Below are 20488 nucleotides of genomic sequence, written 5' to 3' on the forward strand. Positions count from 1 at the left end.
ACTATAGTCTGGACTATAGAGAGTCTATAGTCTGAACTATAGAGAGTCTATAGTCTGGGCTATAGAGAGTCTAGAGTCTGAACTAAAGAGCGCCTATAGTCTGGACTATAGAGATTCTTTAGTCTGAACTATAGAGCGACTATAGTCTGGACTATAGAGAGTCTAGAGTCTGGACTATATAGAGTCTATAATCTGGACTATAGAGAGTCTGTAGTCTGGGCTATAGAGAGTCTGTAGTCTGGGCTATAGAGAGTCTGTAGTCTGGGCTATAGAGAGTCTATAGTCTGGACTATAGGGAGTCTATAGTCAGAACTATAGAGAGTCTATAGTCTGGACTATAGAGAGTCTATAGTCTGGACTATAGAGAGTCTATAGTCTGGACTATAGAGAGTCTATGGTATGGACTATAGAGAGTCTATAGTCTGAACTATAGAGAGTCTATAGTCTGAACTATAGAGAGTCAATAGTCTGAACTATAGAGAATCTATAGTCTGAACTATAGAACGCCTATAGTCTGGACTATAGAGAGTCTATAGTATGGACTATAGAGAGTCTATAGTGTAGACTTAGTTGTAATTTTATCTAAAAGTCTGATTATTTATATAATATAAAGAAATTAATTAAAAACTTACATCCATATCGATATGTACAACACCAGTTGAGCGACGTTTTGGTTTCCTTCTTCGCTGAATAACAGCCTGTGTAGCTAAAGCACTGCGATTATCATTTTCCTTGTCATTATCTGTAAAAATCAAGAGATATATATGAATTGTATTTAGAGGACATATTAAAAGAGATTGAAAGAAACTATCTTACCTTTATCATCATTATTGCTGCTGTGAAGATTTGTTGTTGAGGTGTTAACCGTATTCGAAGTGCTTGTACCAGTTGTTTGCGAATCGGGTGTTAACGATGTAGTCGATGTGGCTGTAGTAGTAGAGCGACGTGATGGATATGAACTGAAACTACTACTGCTGGAACTATTGTCATTGAGTTTATCATCGTTGTTAGAGTGGCTGCTGGAACTAGTGTTGGAGGTGTTAGAACTAGCTGTAGTAGTACTATTATTGCTTAAATTACTAGTCGGTGGTGCCGAGACTGGTCGACCAATTGAATTCAACGATTGATTGGAAGAAGAAACTGGAAAATAGGTTAACATTGTTAATATTATGTGTTGGTTATTAAAATTATATACTAAAAACTTACTATTAGAGCTGTTAACTCTTCGCTGTGACATGGAATTAGCAGCAGCTATAACAGCTGGAGCACTTGGTATTATAGTGCTATTATTCGGTGGATATGTATTTCCGCTGGTAGCATCTTCCAGTTTAAACTGTTGTTTTTTTTATTGTAAAATAATTATATATTAGAATTTATTTAATGCTTTAAAATTATAAAATGAAATTTAATAAATATGATTTATAACTTTTAATAAGAAATTAAATTTATCTTTTCTGTAAGTAAGAGTATGTTGTGTAGTTTTTTTATTTATGTAAATTATGCTTTATTTTGTTTAGTAGTAGTTTTAACTTTTCTCTCTTTTTTTGTTAATAAAATGTTTGTTTCAATATGCAAAATCTACTACATTCGTTAGAGGGATATTATTTTTTATTTTGGTTTATAATTGAGTAGTATTTTTTGTTTAATTTGTTGCTGCACCATAGCCGATTTTAGTATTTTGATATTTGTTTGGTATTATTCTATCTAAAAAGTAGCATGGTATTACTAAATATTATTGGATTATTTGGGAAAACTATATATACTTTTATAATGTTATTGTTTAAACCTTTTGATATATAAATTTTTACAACCATTCAAAGTTATCGGCGATAATCATTTAAACATAAATGATTTTTAGGTTAACAAATACCAACCAATTTTTATCTCAGAGAGCTAAAGGGTTATGACTTTCTGAATCAGAATCAGAATCTCAGACCAAAACTGGCCATCTCAGTGCGAAGCCATGTCAATTGATCAAATCTGTTAGATCATCTGAAAGTCCAATCTGTCGACTTAAAAATAAAGGTTTAATATTTGGCATATATCTGCAAGCTTATTTAAGATATCTTAACCAAGTCCAAACTGTTTTCTTAAAAATAAAGTTTTAATATCTGGCTTATGTGCAAGCTTCTTTGAGATATCTTAACCAAGCTTCAGAATAACTTTATTCTAAATAAATAGTCGGTAGTGCCAATACAATTTGTTGCCTCAAGTTGTTACAATTTTTCTCAAAAAATTTCGATTTTAAAACCCCGATATCGCCCGATGAAATTTTTGCCATAATGTAAAGGAAATAGAAATTTTTTAGGAAGTTTAAGTTGTTTCAAGATACCTCGCACAACGCTTAAATAAGGTCTCAAAAACTAGACAAATTTTCATTCCTAACGCAGGGAAAATGGCTATCGTCAACTTGCTGTAAACAATTCATTCACAATAGTTGATTTATGAACAGCTGTTAATTTTTACTAAATTCCATTAGAAACATTGCACAACAGGGTAATTTTGTTTAGGTCAAAAATGTAAACGGAAAAAGTGAAAAGCCAAAATATTTTACGTGAAATATTGATTGGCAAACACTGTAAGGGCTTAAGCGACTTAACGGGGCGGGTTTCTTACTCATCAGTTAAACTAGGCTTAACTTGCTGTTAGATTAAACTCGGAACAAATTTAGGCGGACTTTAACCGATGATTGTGTTTTTCAGTTTTAGATTTAAGCTCAGTTAACTTTGTTAGTATTGTCAAGTTTTCACTCAAAAACATAAACAATGAACAGCTGTTTTTTGCTAGCAATACTTTTGTAAAATGGAAAATTTTGGAAAAATGTAAAATAAACATTTAAAACAATAATTAATAAAACAAAACAAATAAGAAAATTGCAATTTACTTAAAATATTATGTTTTTGTTCTTCCGAAATCGTTGTTTTATTTTTTTGTTAATTGTGTTTTCTCACTTATAACTTGAGTTTAATTGGCCAATTACACTCAGTTAAACTAAGATAATAAGTAACTTTACTCATAACTGAAAAACACGAAACATACATTAAACCAGGTTTAACCAAAGAATGAAGATTATCTTTATCAGAAAAACTCGCCCTTAAAGATTTAATATATTTAGTAATAGACGTGTAATTTGTCTTAGGATGCGACAAAATTTTAAAATTTCTAAAGTTCCTTGCGATTAAGGTTCATGTCATGTCCAGCCATGGAATATAAAAAAGTAGTTCATAATAATTTTGACACAACAATGTACAGGGAAATGAGCTAGCTGAAGAAGAGAACGTTTAAACCCTAAATTAAATAAAAGTAACAAGAGTTGAAAGCTAACATTTAGTATCTATTATAGGATTATCTCTGAACATTTGGGACATTATCAACCAGTACTGAAACAACAAAAGTGGATTGTAAAGTATCAATGGTCTTATGAACAACAAGAAATGAAAAATCAACTAAGATATTTACTGGACTAGATAGGGGGATATTTCATTAGGACTTTAATAAGTAAAAGGGGTAAAACCAAACCAGTCTTCTGCAGGTTATGCAAGGATATTAAGCAGCTACAAAATATTAAACACAAAATTTATCAATGTTCTTTTGTGCTGGCTGAAGAATCTTTGCCTTTCATCTATTGTTTTCCAATCTAAGACAAGGATGAAGTCAAGGATGATGAGTACAATTTGTACGTTACGCCTTTATAAATTAATATGTAATTGGCCTTCCCCGATAAGTCGGTAATAAATGCTTAAAATATTTCATGACTTTCGGTACCGAACATTCAGACATCTCTTAAGGTTAAATAATCGTATGATACATAGCCATAATAAGTTTTCTCTAAATATTAACATAAGGATACTGATATTGTTATAAAGTTGGCTCTAATTCGACCCTCACGAGAGTGAAGATCGTTTTCACTATAGTAGTATACGGGTTTCCATATAAGTATATACATAGTATTGACCATTTTATAGTTAAATTCTTCTGTTACATAGAATTCTTCGTATCAATATCGGATATTTAAGTCAATATGGTATAGAATCATAAATGATCTATACTAAAAGCTCGAAGCAAACTAGTAGCGTGGAAGATGGTGTATATATAGCATAAGAACATCCAAATTTAACAGTTATTTCCACTAACCATCTAGGTGGCTCTAATTCTTCGGTCATAACGAATTCTTTTTTAAGTGGAGTAAGGACTGTAGGTAGTCAATTTACTTTAAAATTTTGTAAGCGAGAGCGGAGACTGTCGTCACTTTACCGTTTACAGGTAAACTTTAGAGTAGATACATAACATACGGGAAAATAGTCATTGTATGTATTGGCTCCTTACGATTATCATCTATATAGTGGCGATTTACTTCCTTCTAGGATAAGAAGATATTAAATGATACACATCATTTGTCAGACCTATTGTAACTTCAATTAGTTTAATTCCGATGGGAGGCTTTAAGAGATAACATCTATCGGAGGATGCTTAATAAATCTTTTTGGCTTCAATGGTGTCAAACGGCGTTGAACATCGTTACAGACATTAACTATACTATAGCAAGATATGCAAAGTTGCAGAAAAACTAGAGACGAGAAGAACTAGAGACGATTGAGTATACTATTTACCACTGTCCTACAATACAAACACTCAAATAAAAATGGCTGGGATAAAGATTCCAATACTAACTGGCGGGAAATTTAAACTTCGCAGTGTACTTGGATAGGGATTTTTTATAGGGAGATACATAAAGTGTTATAGTTCTCTTCAAGGAAGAAATTTTCCCATGAGTTTTGAAATTTATATGAAATTTTTTAAATTTAAGTTAATTTTTTTCTCTTAGTGTGAACTATAAATTCTGCCATCCGACTCTCTTGAGAACTTTTGATAATTGATCTGTTTCTATTCCTCATTTCTTCCTACTTATGTTCTTTTGATTTTGCTAGTGTTTTGTTTCTATATTTCGGAATCTTTACTTTTTATGAAGGTCTTTATGACCTTCGAGTGATTTGATACTAAGGGTGGTGTTTTCAGATAAATATAATCTACATTCTTTGTTTAAATCTAGTTTAATTGATGTTGTGTGTTTTTTAGTAATCAGTAACATTACTTATTATCTTAGTTTAACTGAGTGTGTAGCCGTTCACACATTCACATTAAACCTAGTTTATAAATAAGAAAACACAATCAACAATAACAATTAAATAATGAATATTTTGTGAAAATTGTAATTTTCTGATTTATTTTATCAATATTATTATTATTTTAAATGTTTATTAAAAATTTTTTAGTTTTATTGTTTATATTTTTTTTTTTTTTTGACTGAAAAGTTGACCAAAAACAGCTGTTCATTGTTTATGTTTCTAACAAAGGTAGCTGATCTTAATCTATAACACAATCATTGGTTAAAGGCCGCCTAAATTTGTTTCGAGTTTTATTTAACAGCAAGTAAAGCTAAGTTTAACTGATTAGTAAGAAACCCGCCCTAAGTGTATTTCTGAGAGATCTTAATAGTATTCATGTTATTTGATTCTCTATCAAAACTAGGAGATTTACTTTTTTAGTTGTTCGACTGTGGAAAAAATCTTCGGTTGATACAGCTTTCGTTGTGTTGACAATCTTTAGTCAAATATGTTTCAGATTCATCCGGAGTGAAGATCTAATTATCGTGTGAACGAGAATTCACTTTACTTCGTTTTCTTCCAACAGCAACTTAAGCCTAGTTTAACTGATAAGTAAGAAACTCGTTCTAAGTGTACTTCTGAAGGCGGGTTTCTTACTCATCAGTTAAACTCGGCTTAACTTGCTGTTAGATTAAACTCGTAACAAATTTAGGCAGACTTTAACCGATAATTGTGTTTTTCAGATTTAGATTTAAGCTCAGTTAACTTTGTTAGTATTGCCAAGTTCTCACTCAAAAACATAAACAATGAACAGCTGTTTTGTGCAAACAATACTTTTGTAAAATGGAAAATTTTGGAAAAATATTAAATAAACATTTAAAATAATAATTAATGAAACAAAACAAAACAGAAAATTGCAATTTACTTAAAATATTATGTTTTTTTTCTTCCGAAATCATTGTTATATTGTTTTTGTTAATTGTGTTTTCTCACTTATAACTTGAGTTTAATTGGCCAATTACACTCAGTTAAACTAAGATAATAAGTAACTTTACTCATAACTGAAAAAGACGAAACATACATTAAACCGGGTTTAACCAAAGAATGAAGATTATCTTTATCAGAAAAACTCGCCTTAAGAGATCTAAATTGTATTCAAGTTATTTGATTCTCTATCAAATCTAGGAGATTTACTTTTTTAGTTGTTCGACTGTGGAAAAAACTTTCGGTTGATACAGCTTTCATTGTGTTGACAATCTTAAGTCAAATATGTCTCGGATTCATCCGGAGTGAAGGTGTAATTATCGTGTGAATGAGAATTTACTTCACTTTTATTTATAAGGGATTCTATGGATACATAAGGGTGAGAGAATCCTCTAAAAGCAAAATGTCAAAGATCATGATCACTATAATGTGATCAACTTGATCTTGTCCCGATTTCTATAGAAATTAATTTAACCAAGTTACGATTTATACGAACTGATGTTCAAATACGATTTATTTTTTTAAATATTAGACTTAGTCGAAGCTAGTTGGAACTATTCTCCAGTTATTAAAACAAAATTAAAGTAAGTGATAAAGGACAACCTGTATATACAGAAATTTCATCTGGCAACTATGTTAAGTTATCATCTCTGTTGCCAATTTAAATTTTGAAAATCTAACAAAGCTCTACAAACTACTGCTTTTCAAAAAAATTGTATATATAATTAAAAAAATAATTACTTTAACAAACTACCAAAAAACAAAAATGAAGTCAATAATTATAAAAAAACTACAAACTAATTTTAAAAATTTTATAAAGAAAAAAATAAAGAAAAATAGAAACGAAATGATCAATGCACAACATTTAGATGAAAATACATAAAAAAAGTAAATGATACGAAATTGAATGAAATAAAATGTTTATTTAGAATAGTTTTAAATAGATTAGTAAAGATAAACAATAATTAAAGCAAAAGCAACAAAGAACTAAAAATAAAATACGAATTAGTTTTATGTTAATAAATAAGAAAATTTTGGAAAAATTATAAAATTAGTACGATAAAGTTAATTACGAAAAAAACGATATATAATGAAGAATTTTCTTTTGATGATAATAATTGAAAAGCTAGGAAAGAAGGCCTAAAGAAAACATAATTATTTATAGATATTTATAAATTTTTTTTATAGAAAACATAATAATTATAATAATGCACATTTAGTTGATCAATTGTATATATTAAGTAGAACAAAAAAAAAGAAACATATAGGCATGCGTAAGGACGCACATTTATAAAAAAAGAAAAATTTCTTCCTTTTTTATACCCTTCACCTTCGTGAGAAGGGTATATATAAGTTTGTCATTCCGTTTGTAATTTCTATAATATAATTTTCCGACCCTGGATCCTTATAGATAGCGGAGTCGATTTAGCCATGTCCGTCTGTCTGTCTTTCTGTGTGTATGTTGAAATCAGTTTTCAGAAGACCCCAGATATCTGCGAGATCCGAATTTTCAATAATTCTATTGGAAATACGATCGAATAGAAATTTTTTGTTATTGTGGTTTCTTGTTTATAAACACAAATCAAAGAATTAATATGACGTTACGTTACGTTGTTATTGGCTAGAAACATGAAATTAAGTACGTAGAGCCCGGATTAGACGAGAACACATAACAGGGGACTTTTTCGTACTTTTTCGTTCTACATAAGGTACTTTTTGGAATTTTCTTTAGTATTAAACCTAGAAACATGAAATTTAGAATGTAGGACCTTGGCTAGGAAAGAACCTATAAAAAGGGACTTTTTGGTACTTTTTCGTTCTACAAAAGGTACTTTTTTGAATTTTCTGTAATATTGAACCTAGAAACATGAAATTTAGAATGTAGGACCTTGACTAGGTAAGAACCTATAAAAAGGGACTTTTTGGTACTTTTTCGTTCTACAAAAGGTACTTTTTGAATTTTCTACAATATTGAACCTAGAAACATGATATTAAGTATGTAGAGCCCGGATTAATCCAGAATACATAAAAGGGGTCTTTTTGGTACTTTTTCGTTCTTTTGAATTTTCTATAATATTGAACCTAGAAGCATGAAATTTAGCATGTTGCGCCTTGACTAGGTAAAAACTTGCAAAAAGAGACTTTTTGGTACTTTTTCTTTCTACAAAAGGTACTTTTTTAATTTTCTATAATATTGAACTTAGAAACATGATATTAAAGTATGTAGAGCCCGGATTAGTCCAGAATACATGAAAGGGGACTTTTTGGTACTTTTTTTTTTGATTTTTTTGTAATAATATTCGTAATGACTGTTTTTTAACACATCATGGTGAAGGGTATATAAGATTCGGCACTGCCGAATATGGAACTCTTACTTGTTTTAAATTTAATTGGTAAAAGTTTTAACAGAAACGAACATAAATTTTGTCTAAATGTGTTTGTTGTGTAAAAGTGTGTTTTTTTTTGGAAAATAAATTTAAAACTGTGAACAACAAAAAGTTGCATATATATAACGAATCAAAAGTCTAGCATATAAATAATATACATATATTAAACTTAAAATGCTTAGTTATATATTTAAACTAATTGTTTATTCTCTATCTAGATTTAAAAGTGTAATTTGTTGTTGTGTATTGTATTGTATTGAATCATACCTTAGAACCAGAATCAAATTTCAAACGCCATGATGGTCTGCGATCTGCTGCTAAAATATTATTAAAACTACCACCAACACCGCCACTTCCAACGGACCCACCAGTACCAGTACCAGCAGCACCAACACTTGTTATTGTTGAAGTTGTGGAAGAAGTATCACTACCAGCCGCCTCTCTATCGCGTGTGTGTAAAGGAGAATTTGGCAAAGAAGATGAATCCAAACTACGACGTGTATTGTAATTATAAGATGTTGTATTAGCCGATCCAATAGAACTGCCAGCACCCCCCAATCCTCCTAATAAGGGTGAGCAGGAAGTATCACGTTCTAGACTGCTGTCATGTAAAGCAGAGGTTTCGGCTGCAAACATACCACAACGTTTTTCATCATAACAATATTTATTCGCTTCTGTACGTAGTTTATCGGCCAAAGTTTGAGAACTGGCATTGTCAAGATCGAAAAGCGAACGCTTGTCCCGCAAGCGTACTGGACTATCGAGGGTTGGTGTGGTATTCGAAGAGTTGGTTGCTGAATTGGAATTGACATTTGTGTTTGTGGTTGGGGTGGTATTTTGTGTGACCAAAGGCAAAGGATTAAAGAAAGCCGTTCGTATGCGTTCGCTTGATTGGGCACGTTGTGTAGGTGTTATTTTATTGGCGTTGGACTCCATTAATTCCACATCTGGCAGAGGCGGTGGTTCAGTCTTTTTATTTTCATGATTTTCATTCTCCTTATTGTGCGTTGATGATTTTGAATATTTCTCATTTCCATCTTCTTCCTCTTCTTCTTGCAGAAATTTATTCATTTTCTTATCCACCACATCTCTAGTGGGTGAGTTGTCCTTTAATAACGGTTTAACCACCAAAGTAGTTTCTACATTTTCAGTAGTTGGTGTAGGTGTTCGAGATTCTTTACGTTGTGGCATTACAAATGTGGCACTAACTTCCTCATCATTATGTGTCAACTCTTTGGAAGTTGAGCTGGTGGCAGTAACAATTAACGATGATGGTCTTGCTTTTGTTGCCGAACTGGGTGCTATTATGGTAAATGATGCCGTTATATCTTCTTCTTCTTCATCTTCAGTTTGTTCGCTATTTATTTCTTTCGTTTTACTTGTTTTCGTTTCTTTATCCTTTTCCATATCAATTTCATCTGTTCCTTCTGTTTTTTGCAGCTGATACTGTTTTTGTTCTTGTTCTTTGCTTAAATCTTGTTCTATTTTTGCTGTTATTGGAGTGGTAATTGATGTTGTTGTTGTTGTTGTCGTTTCATTTGTAACATTTGCTTGCATTTCATTCTGTTAATTAATTGATTTAACAAAGTAAAACATTGTGTGTTTTTGTGACAATTAAAAAAAAATAAAAACAACAAAAAGGGTAAAAAATATTTGTGAAAAGTAAATCCTTCGTTAAGTTTGAACGATGGATCGACATTTAGCTATCAAGATCTCAAATACTGAAATGGGTTTCAAGTCTTAATAAATGTTTGGAGAAAATAAACCTTGATTGGAAAGTGAGAAAAAAACTCTAATTTCTTGTAAAGATAAACGTCTAGAAAAATATTTTGCCGCGAAAGGATTGTCATTCGACTAGCTTTTGGGGAACTCTAATATCGACAGTAATTCCAAAAATATCAAAAAACTAGTAAGGGATCGTAAACAACTTCAATTTTATATGAAAATCCTTTTTATATGAAAACCATTTACACCGTGTTATCTACATCAGGAATCTAAATTCACTCCAAAAAAAGAAAAATGTTGAAGAATCTCTGATCTGTGATGAAAATTAATGATCACAATCCATTTCAATTGCTTAAAGTAATTTCCGATCTGTTTCGGATCAGGTTCGACGCAGATTTAAAATATCGTTTTCAACAAAACTGAACATAAGTTTTTACAGAAACGCAGGGGTTCCCGACGTTCTTTGTTTCAAAGACCTTCTGAGAAATTTGTTTATTACGTTATATTTCTATTTAATATAATATTATGATAAAGATCTAGTCAGTAAGTTAATCAGTCAACTTGTGAGTAAGTCTTGCCTCGTATATCAAGAGCTTCGACATAAAGCGTAACCTTATTTCACTTACTCAACTTATTCCGATTACTATAGCACGAGTTTCGTAAGTATGTGATCATCATTATGAAATCTGGAGTTATTACTACTCCACTTGGAGAAGTAATAAATGCTAGATGTGAACGTTGTAATAGATTAAGGTGTCATACTGAAGTTAAGAATGATCAAAACCTTGGAAAAACTCTTAAGTTGTACCTCGTAAAGAGTAGTTAATACTAGAGAGCAAATGATAATGAGAACTAGAAACTATGGTTTTAGTTGTAACAGTTCGACTATGGCCAACTTTCGAATTTTCTGGGAAAAAGCTTAAAACATTTTTAATTTTTTTTATATAAGTCTTAACATTATGAGGTCACCTGAATATTAACAAGGCAGCGAATACTGTCCTAAGGGACGACGTAATCTCAATCCATCCTGATGGCTCAAAAAAGGTGCACGAGCTCAGAAAACTTCTCCGAAACCTTCTACTTTCTCTTCGACTACTAGATATCTGCACTGTCCTTCAGGCAGAGATATATGCCATCTCGAAAATTCGACCATACATATGTATATAAGTGGACAGTCTTGCATCAATTAAGACTCATAACTCCAATGTTATTAAGTCAAAATGTCTTATCAATTGTATTCATAGAGTGTATTGTTGATAGAGTGTTCTAGGACATAAGAGCATCCGAGAAAATTAAATATCTGATGAATGCTCAACAAAAGGGTCGTTTCTAGACTTAAACCTTGCGCAAAGGTATATTCACACTCCTCCTGGTAATTCCTATTAACATTGATAGATGACTTTGATGGTGAAAGAACTCATGTGGTCAAATATCACCACTTGTAGCATATCGCTACTGCTTTAGCCCACTCTGACAACGATTAGATCTAGGACTCTCTTGCTTATTAGTAAGAGCTCGATTAGGCTTCTATCTGTTACAATTACTGGGCACAGTATGATTGGACATCGGATCAGAAGTGGAAGTGGAATCCATACAACACTTTCTATGTGACTGTCCAGCCATGCTAGCTACGGCTGACAGAGAAACAAGCCGAGACGGCTCAAATCGGCGGCAATATTTTGCAAGCAGTTCCGCCGCCGATTTCTTTAGGCTTAAAAGCATAAGTCGGCTTAAACGTAGCCGTCTGATAGAGCTTTGAATCTCACATTTCACAAAACAATTTAACCAATTTGAGGCGAGAATTTAGCCACAAGCGATATTTTCTATAATAAAACGCCGTCGGTGATCGATAGTGGTTTTGTTGTTGATCATTTTGCATCGGCTTGTATCTCTGCTTACAAGAGGTTATCACTATGGGCCACAAGACCTCTGAGTGAACTCGCTAACTAGCGAGCAACACACGTAACCTAACAGAATCTGTTTAATTAATTATGAAAGATCACGATCCCGATTTCTTAAATAATCTATATATAAAATTTAATGTGTGTTTCAAATTTGTTCGTAGCCACATAAGTCTCAATATGATTAGGTATGATAAAAAGTGGGCGGACTAGCAGAAGGGGGCGTGGCACCTCCCATATTAATAAAATACACAAATTCGTTTATCTTGAAAACTATTAGAGTTAAAAAGTTCAAATTTTGCACGAAGCATCCATCCAAGTAAATATTATTTGGGTAATAAATTGGCGGACTACCAATGAGAGGAGCGGCACCTCCCATATGAATTAAATACAACAAAATATTTTATCTAAGAAACTAATAGAACTAGATTCTTAAAATTTTGCAAAAAGGACTTTCATATTCATCTGAACATTTTGGGGGAAAAAAGCCGACTTTCATCAGGGGGTGGCTTGGAACCCCCATATGAATTATACATAAAAATTTGCACATATCTAAAATAATGTAGAAGCTAGAATCTTCAAATTTTACATGAAGAACTTTGACATTCATGTGAACATTTAGAGAAAAATTGGCGGACTTTCAATGGGGGGGGGGGATTGGTCCCTTCTATATGAATTCATTCGGAAAAATTTACGAGTTGCATCTCCCATGTGTAAGTGGGGTTTTTTGCTTTTAGGGTAGTAAAGCACACTGGTTGTAGCTAGTTGGACATCTAAAGGGGAACTAGTGTTCTCGGTTAAAAAATTTTTTTCTAGACATTTATCTTCAAAAACATTAAAATATTAAAATTTTCTCTTTGTTTCAATACAATTGGACTGTGAGTGTAATTATTAAAAAGACAACTTTTTTTTTGGTAAAACAATCATGCATAAAAAGAGAACAAAACTAACACACTGAAAAAAATATTGAATTAAATATAAAAAAAAATATTTTTTACGAATATAAATAAACCTAATCATGCACTTTTACAAAGAAAAAATTTTTTTCAAATAAATACTTAATAAAACTATATCATTTATATTAACTATAAAATTAAAATACAATTTCACACTATTTAAAACTCTAGAGATAACAAATGATGCTAAAAAGACACAGAAAGAGGTGAGAAAATAAACCTAAACTATTTAAAAATTATTTTTGGATTTAATTTTTTTATTATTTCAAATATAAACTAAAAACTTAAAAAATAGCTTTTGTTTTGTGGAGCTTTATATAAACAGCAGAAAAAATATGAAGGATACAAAAAATTAAGAAAATCGTAGAAAACGATTTCGTTATATAGAAGAGCAAAGGCCAATTCTGTTGCTTTTTTGTTGCGCTTATAATACAGGCAGCAATGAATTTTATTTGAATTGATTGTTTGATTTCAGAAATATATGAATAATGTTGTTGTAAAAATTTCGGGTAAATAAGTATAAATATACAGGATAAAATGGGTATTATTATTTCTATTAAAAAAAAAAAAAAAAAAAAAAACAACAAACCATCACAATAGGAAGAAAATAACTTTAAAATTAAATTAACAATTCCAAAACAAAACACCACAACCCTTAATATAGGGAAGAAGTTAATTAATACTAATTAGTGGGTGTTTGGGTAATTGATTGTATGGCTGGTGGTAGATGGGTGTTTTTGGAGGTAAATGGATGTTATGATAAACCAACCAATTCCATTAAAGGTTAACCAAAATCCAAATAATCTTGTAACTAAATGATATTTGTTCAACTAAGTGTGATTGGTTTTTTCTATAATTAATTGTAAAAAGTGTAAAAATATTTGTATTTATATGTATAAAAAGGGGAATAAAACTTAAAAAAAAAACAAAACAAAACCCAACAATTTTTAAACAACAAAAAAAATAATACCGCTTCCATAAGCGTGATTGATTGATTGATAATGATAAGTGGGTGGTGTTTGATAGTGAGAATATGTTTTAAACGAAATGAATTTCAGAATTATTGAATTTAATCAAATGATTTAATGTTATAAAAACAAAACAATTGTACTTGTTAACAGGACAAAGGACATATTTTTTGGCGAATTTGTTTTAAATATTTTTTTCTTTTCTTTTTTCAATTTAAAGAAAGTAAAACTTTCTAAATGTGTGTGTAAATGTAATGGCAATGAATATGAAAAAAATCCTTTTTTTAATCCTAAATTTAGATTAAATAAAATACTTACACTGCTGCTATTGTTATTGTTGTTATTGTTCATGGTGGAATTTTTCTTTTTCACCAATTCTTCGGCACTCTTGATTTCATCGAGGGTTACACCCTGTGTTGAACGTCTCGTTTCACGTACACGTTTAGCGTGTGCCTTACGTTGTGTTTCACTTTCTTCGTCACGTACCGGTGGTACGAAGGACCTAAAGTTTTGAAAAGACATAAACATGAATTAGTTGTTGTTGTTATTTTATGTTATTGATAATTAGAATTAAAACAAAAAGTTTAACGTGCTATTAGAACAAATCAAGTCAGTGGGTATTAAACAATTATATAACGGTATTTAATTTTTTGTAAGAATTAGCAATTTTTTGTTATTTCGATAAAATGAGAATTTTTTATAAAGAAATTTTGAAAAAAAATCTATAAAAATATAAATTGTTTTAAGTTTTCTATGAAAAAAAATTTAATCCTTATTCAAAATTTTTTTAGAAAAAGAGAAATTCCAAAAAAATCTATAATAAAGAAATTTTTAAAAAATTATCTTTAAAAAGAGACATTTTTGGACAATTTTCAATAAAAAGAGAAATTTTTGACAAACAATTTTCATAAATAGAAAAATTTTTGACAAAAAATTTCTATATTAAAAATTTTTTTAATAATGAAATTAAAAAAAAAATATAGAAAAAGTAAAAAAAATCAATTTTTTTTTTTAAATTTCAAATAAAGAAAAATTTTGGTAAAAAAATATAAAACTTTTCTAAATATTTTCTATAAAATGAAATCGTTTTTATAAAAAAAGCAAATTTTAAAAATTTTCTATAAAAAAGAAAATTAAAAAAGAATATATAAAAAAAGATAATTTTGAAAAAATTTTCAAAAAAAAAGATATAACTTTGAAAAACTTTCTATAACAAAAAAGAATTTTGAAAATGTTTTTCTTAAAAAAAAAGAATTTTGAAAATGTTTCTATAAAATTCGAAATTTTTGAAAAAATCTTTATAAAAAGAGACATTTAAAAAAATAAAAAAGATATTTAAAAAATTGAAATTTTGAAAAATGTTCCTATAAAAAGTGAAATTTTGAATAAAATTCTTATAAAAACGGTTTCAAAACTTTATTTTTTACAGTTTTGAAAAACTTTTTATAAAATGAGAGAAGTAAATTTTGAATTTTTTTTATAAAATTTTGAAATTTTTTTATAAAATTTTCTCTTTACAAAGAGAAATTTTTGTAAAAATTTCAGAAAAAAATTATAAAATTTTGTAATTTTTTATAAAAAATAAGTTTTTATAAAGAGTTTAAAAAGAGAAAATTTTTCTAGGAAATAAAAAAATTTTCTACAAAGTGAAAAACTTTTGAAAAGTTTTCTATAAAAAGAGAAATTTTGGTAAAAAATTCAGAAAAAAAATTCAAAAATTTCTATAAAAAGTAAGTTTTTATAATGAATTTTTAAAAAGTTTCTTTAAGAAGAGAGAAAAAGAAACTGTTTTTATAAATTGAGAAATTTTTCTATAATATGAATGACTTTTGAAAAATCTTCTAGAGATATTTTCGAATAATTTTGTATAAAATTAAAAATTTTAGAGAAATTTAGTTAACTTTTTATAAAAAGTTTTTTTTTTTTTTTAAGATTTTATAAAATGATACATTATCTACAGAAAGAGAATTTTTAAACATTTTTTATTAAAAATTTTTAAAACTTTCCAATAAAAATAAAGAATTCAGAAAAACTTTCTAAAAGAGAGAATTTGAACATTTTTTTTTTAAGAAAGAATATTTTAAAAATGTTTATACCCAGGAAAAATTTTAGAACTTGTTCTAAAAACTACTAGTTCTAGAACGAGTGAAAACAGAACCACTTCAGATTCTTAAACAACAGCCTTGGAATAAGTAGTGGCGCCATTACTTCTGGAACTCGTTCCTTAAAATATTGTTGTGGTTCTTAAATACTTTTAATTAGTTTTCAAAGGAATAGTTCTTTGAAACTAGTTATACTACACTAGTTCCGAAATAACTTCTTGGAATAAATTGAAAAAAATTTCAAAAAATTATAAATATTTAATTTTTTGAATTTTTTTTCAAATTATTCCAAGAAGTTATTTTTAATGCAATGTATATTTTTGCATTCAACTAAACTACAAGATATGGAAAGGATCCCTAAAAAACTTAGCTGCTTGTAACGTATTTTCTTTAAAAAAATATAATTTAAAAGACTATAGGTGTGGAAGAATTATATTAAATTTTGCGTAAGATATGTATGTAAGTTTTGTAAATAACATTGGTACAATAGTAAAAATTCCTCAATAGTTTCTCAAAATTGATCCTAATGTTAATAATTTCAAAGAAAAACGCTAAAAAAATTGATATTTTTATACGTTCTCTAAAGCTTCCCTTGAACTAGTTCCGCTGTTGACAAATTCAAACAAAAATCATTGATTAAATAACCAGTTCCAGAAGAGTTCCAAAGAACGACCATAACGCTTCCTCAGAACCAGTTCCGAAGGTGACAATTTCGAACAAAAATCATTGGTCTCTACACCCAGATTAAACGAGTTAAGGCTAGTGTTCTAGAACTAGTTGTAGAACTAATACAATTTTTCCTGGGATCTTTCTATAAAAAGGGAAGTTTTTTAAACAATATTTTATAAAATGACACATTTTCTACAGAAAGAGAAAATTTTGAAAAAAAATTCAATAAAACTAAAGAACTAAACTTTCTATAAGAGAGAATTTGGAAAAAAAATTCAAAAAGAGAGTTTTTTTTGAAAATGTTTATATAAATTGAGAAAATTTAAAATGAGGAATTTTTAAAAATTTTCATATAAAATAATACATTTTTGTTTCTATATTAAATGAGATATTTTTACAAAATGTTCCTATAAAAAGAGACATTTTAGAAATATTTCTCTAAAGAGAGTTTTGAAAAACTTTGTTTAACTCTTTCACGTATATGCGACACTGGGGTCCTAAGATTTTTCTCGATTTAGAGCATTTATAATACTAATAATATGAATAACACAAATATGTACAAACATAAAATTTTTTTCAGTGCAAAGCACACATATTTTCATTTATGTTCTCTTTTATATTTTGCACTACAACATATGCGTTTTAAACATTCTCTTTCTGGCCACCACGGATTTAGAGCGTTATTTTGAGTTCCCTGCTACAGTAAAAGGTTATTTCCAAAAAAAATTGTGTTATTTTTTAAAATTTGATGTCACTACATGCTAAAATGGATAATTTCCTGCGATATCTTTCGAAAATACTTTTTCCTATTTGCATCAAAAAATGATCATTATACGTGGGTGGTAAAGTCATATCCATAAAAAGTCTAGCGGTTTAGTTATGTGCGTGAAAGGGTTAAAAAAGATATTTTTGAAAACTTTCTTTAAAAACCTTTTTTTGAAAACTTTCTTTTGAAAAATTTTTTATAAAATAAAAAAAATTAAAAAATTTCCTATAATATGAGAAATTTTTGAAAATGTTAAAAAAAATTAAGATTTTTATAAAAAAAATATTTTTTAAAAAATTCCTTTAAAAATTTTAAATTTTCTAATAAAAGAGAAAATTTTGAACAGCGAATTAACAAGTATATTAAAACAATTTCTTAAAATAATTTTAGTAATTTGGCTAATAGTTAGTAATTTAAAGCCAAATATCCTTAGTTAATTTTAACAAGGATTAGCGAAATAGTTAATAATTAAAACATTAACAATAAGGGGAATAGAGCCGATTTAAAATTTTAAAAAAATTAAAGCTTTTTGGTTAATTTTGTTAAAAATAAAAATATTAAACAGCCAAACTAGAATAGATTTTTAATGGAAATTTTAAAAGCTAATTTTTCTTTTTGTTAAAAACGCGAAACAACAAACAAATATGTAGTTTTTTACAACATTAATTCGAAATAACATGTTGGATGTTTATATTTACTTGAAGAAATTTTTAAATATATTTCCAGTAGATTGTTTTTTAACCGGTTCAACGGTAGCTGAACCATTATTGTTATTATTGTTATTAGTACTAATAGTTGTACTTTGATTATTATTTTTATTTGAATTCTGATTTTGTTTATTGTTTGGTGTAGCGTTATTATCCTTAATTTGTGTGCTACTTTTAGCCACTTGAGTGGTGGTTTTTGATTGAGTAGAAGAAGTAGTAGTAGAAGTTGTGGGAGTGCTGCTAAACAATAATCAAATAATTTTTGTTTTTATTGTGTGTTTGTGGGGGGAAAGTGAAAAATTTTAAATTAAAAAGACAAAACCAAAAAGGAATTTAAATAAAAATTATTTATAACAAGAAATTAACTAGCAAAATATACCTTCTGATGGGAGTGGTTACAGCAGCAGGACTTGATGTATTCGTTGTAGTGGCAGCTGTAGCAGGTGAAGATGTCACTGAGGGGCTTATGGGTGGTGATTTCCTAAGGTGAAGAATAAAATAAAATTATTGAATTTTTTTTTTATAAATAAAATATGTTTAAACTTAGGAGACAAAAAATACCAACTAACATGTAATTAAAACTAATTTAGATATATATTTTTTTGTTATTAAAGAAAATGAAAATGTTAAGGATGATTTGAAAGCAGTTTTTTCCAATATTTACATTTGTATAAAATTAAAATTTAAATTTTTTATATTAATAATTCAAAAATTAATAACAAATACTACAGATTACAATAATTACTTTTACAAATATACACTAGAGATAACTACTAGTTACTAATTTTACGTTTACTATTTTATAAAAGTCAAATAAATAAAATTTTATTAACTGTTTTGAAAGCAAAACTACGTTTATTAAGCTGCTTCCAAAGAACCAAACGAACACACATGTTGACTCCAATTTGTATAAACAGACAGTTATATAAGTTTAAGGGCGGGTTTCCTACTACTCAGTTAAACTAGGCTTAATCTGCTCGAAACAAATTTAGGCGGACTTTAACCAATGATTGTGTTTTTCAGTTATGGATTTAAGATCAGTAAATTTTGTTAGTATTGCCAACTTTTCCGACAAAAACATAAACAATGAAAACATTAAAACTCTTCAACTTTGATCCTTTTCTAGATTGAAATCATTCTCTAACTTTGAAGATGCAACTGAAGTTTAGTTGACATCCATAATCGACCCATAAGATCATAAGTAATGTTAGCGTGATTACTGAAAACACAAAACATAGATTAAACTAGGTTTAAATGTAGATTATCTTCATCGAAAAAGCCCGCCATAAGATGAGTAAGATTCCCTACAAGATGAATAAGATTCCCCACAAGATGAGTAAGATTTCCTACAACAAATTATACAAAACTACCATACCCTGTGTGTTGCATCAACATGTAAAATGGCAATCAAATTCCAATTAATAATCGGATTAGTTAATCTAATGTAAATCGCCTCTGATGTTTTTGAGTACAAGATTAAACTTCGCAGTGTAGCCATACAAACAACAAAAAACATCAATCACTGTTTGCTATCAAAACAATGATTGTTTTATTAAAAAGAAGAAGACAATTGTAAATGTAATATAAAAACTATTCCTCTGGTTTCTTTATTCCATAATTCTAGGTTCAATTCAATAGAACAGAAAATTGGAACCAAAATATACTCTCTTATAGATTCTCATTTAATCCGGTCTCTACATGTATATTTTTATGTTACTGGGTTCAGTATTGTAGAATAATATTGAACAAGTATTTTATGAAAATCATATAAGCACCACAATTTTTTATTTTATAGGTCCTCATTTACTTTAGACTATATATGCTTAATATTATGTTTTAAGATTCAATAATAGAGAAAATCAAAAATAAAATCAATATATCATAAACCCACCCTCAAATTTTAAGAAGAGTGGCTGGTTCCTAGGGGACTTAAGTCAATTAAGGAACAGGCTTCTCTATAGAATTTAAAATAATAAAAAATATTTCCAACAAGTAATATTTGTCAAATTTTATCCTCCAACTCCATAATTTTTAAAAATAATCCTACCCCTTGATCCAAATTTTAGTAAAAATTTTGAATTGTACAAATTAGCATGTGTCAAATTTGATCGTTATACTTGTATTTTTTTTAGCCAATTATGAAGTTTAACGAAATTGTCTAAAGGGGACCTTGTAAATGGGTAAAGGGTTAATTACACAGGCAGACAAAAAATTTAAA

General features: G+C 28.8%; 1 protein-coding gene across 1 annotated transcript in view; it reads right to left on the reverse strand.

Moving 5' to 3' along the window:
- LOC111678882 (protein phosphatase 1 regulatory subunit 12A) overlaps positions 1–20488 on the reverse strand; it is an 84662-nt gene that overhangs the window by 23199 nt on the left and 40975 nt on the right. Inside the window, exons 11-17 of the mRNA XM_046952459.1 lie at positions 18650–18751; positions 18262–18510; positions 14345–14528; positions 8744–10039; positions 1207–1333; positions 817–1140; positions 633–742 (exon numbers count right to left, since the gene is read on the reverse strand). Of these exons, the coding sequence (XP_046808415.1) occupies positions 633–742; positions 817–1140; positions 1207–1333; positions 8744–10039; positions 14345–14528; positions 18262–18510; positions 18650–18751 (2392 nt within the window). The remainder of the gene's footprint in view (positions 1–632; positions 743–816; positions 1141–1206; positions 1334–8743; positions 10040–14344; positions 14529–18261; positions 18511–18649; positions 18752–20488) is intronic.

The sequence above is a fragment of the Lucilia cuprina genome, chromosome 5, assembly GCF_022045245.1.
Source record: "Lucilia cuprina isolate Lc7/37 chromosome 5, ASM2204524v1, whole genome shotgun sequence".
Classification (NCBI taxonomy): domain Eukaryota; kingdom Metazoa; phylum Arthropoda; class Insecta; order Diptera; family Calliphoridae; genus Lucilia; species Lucilia cuprina.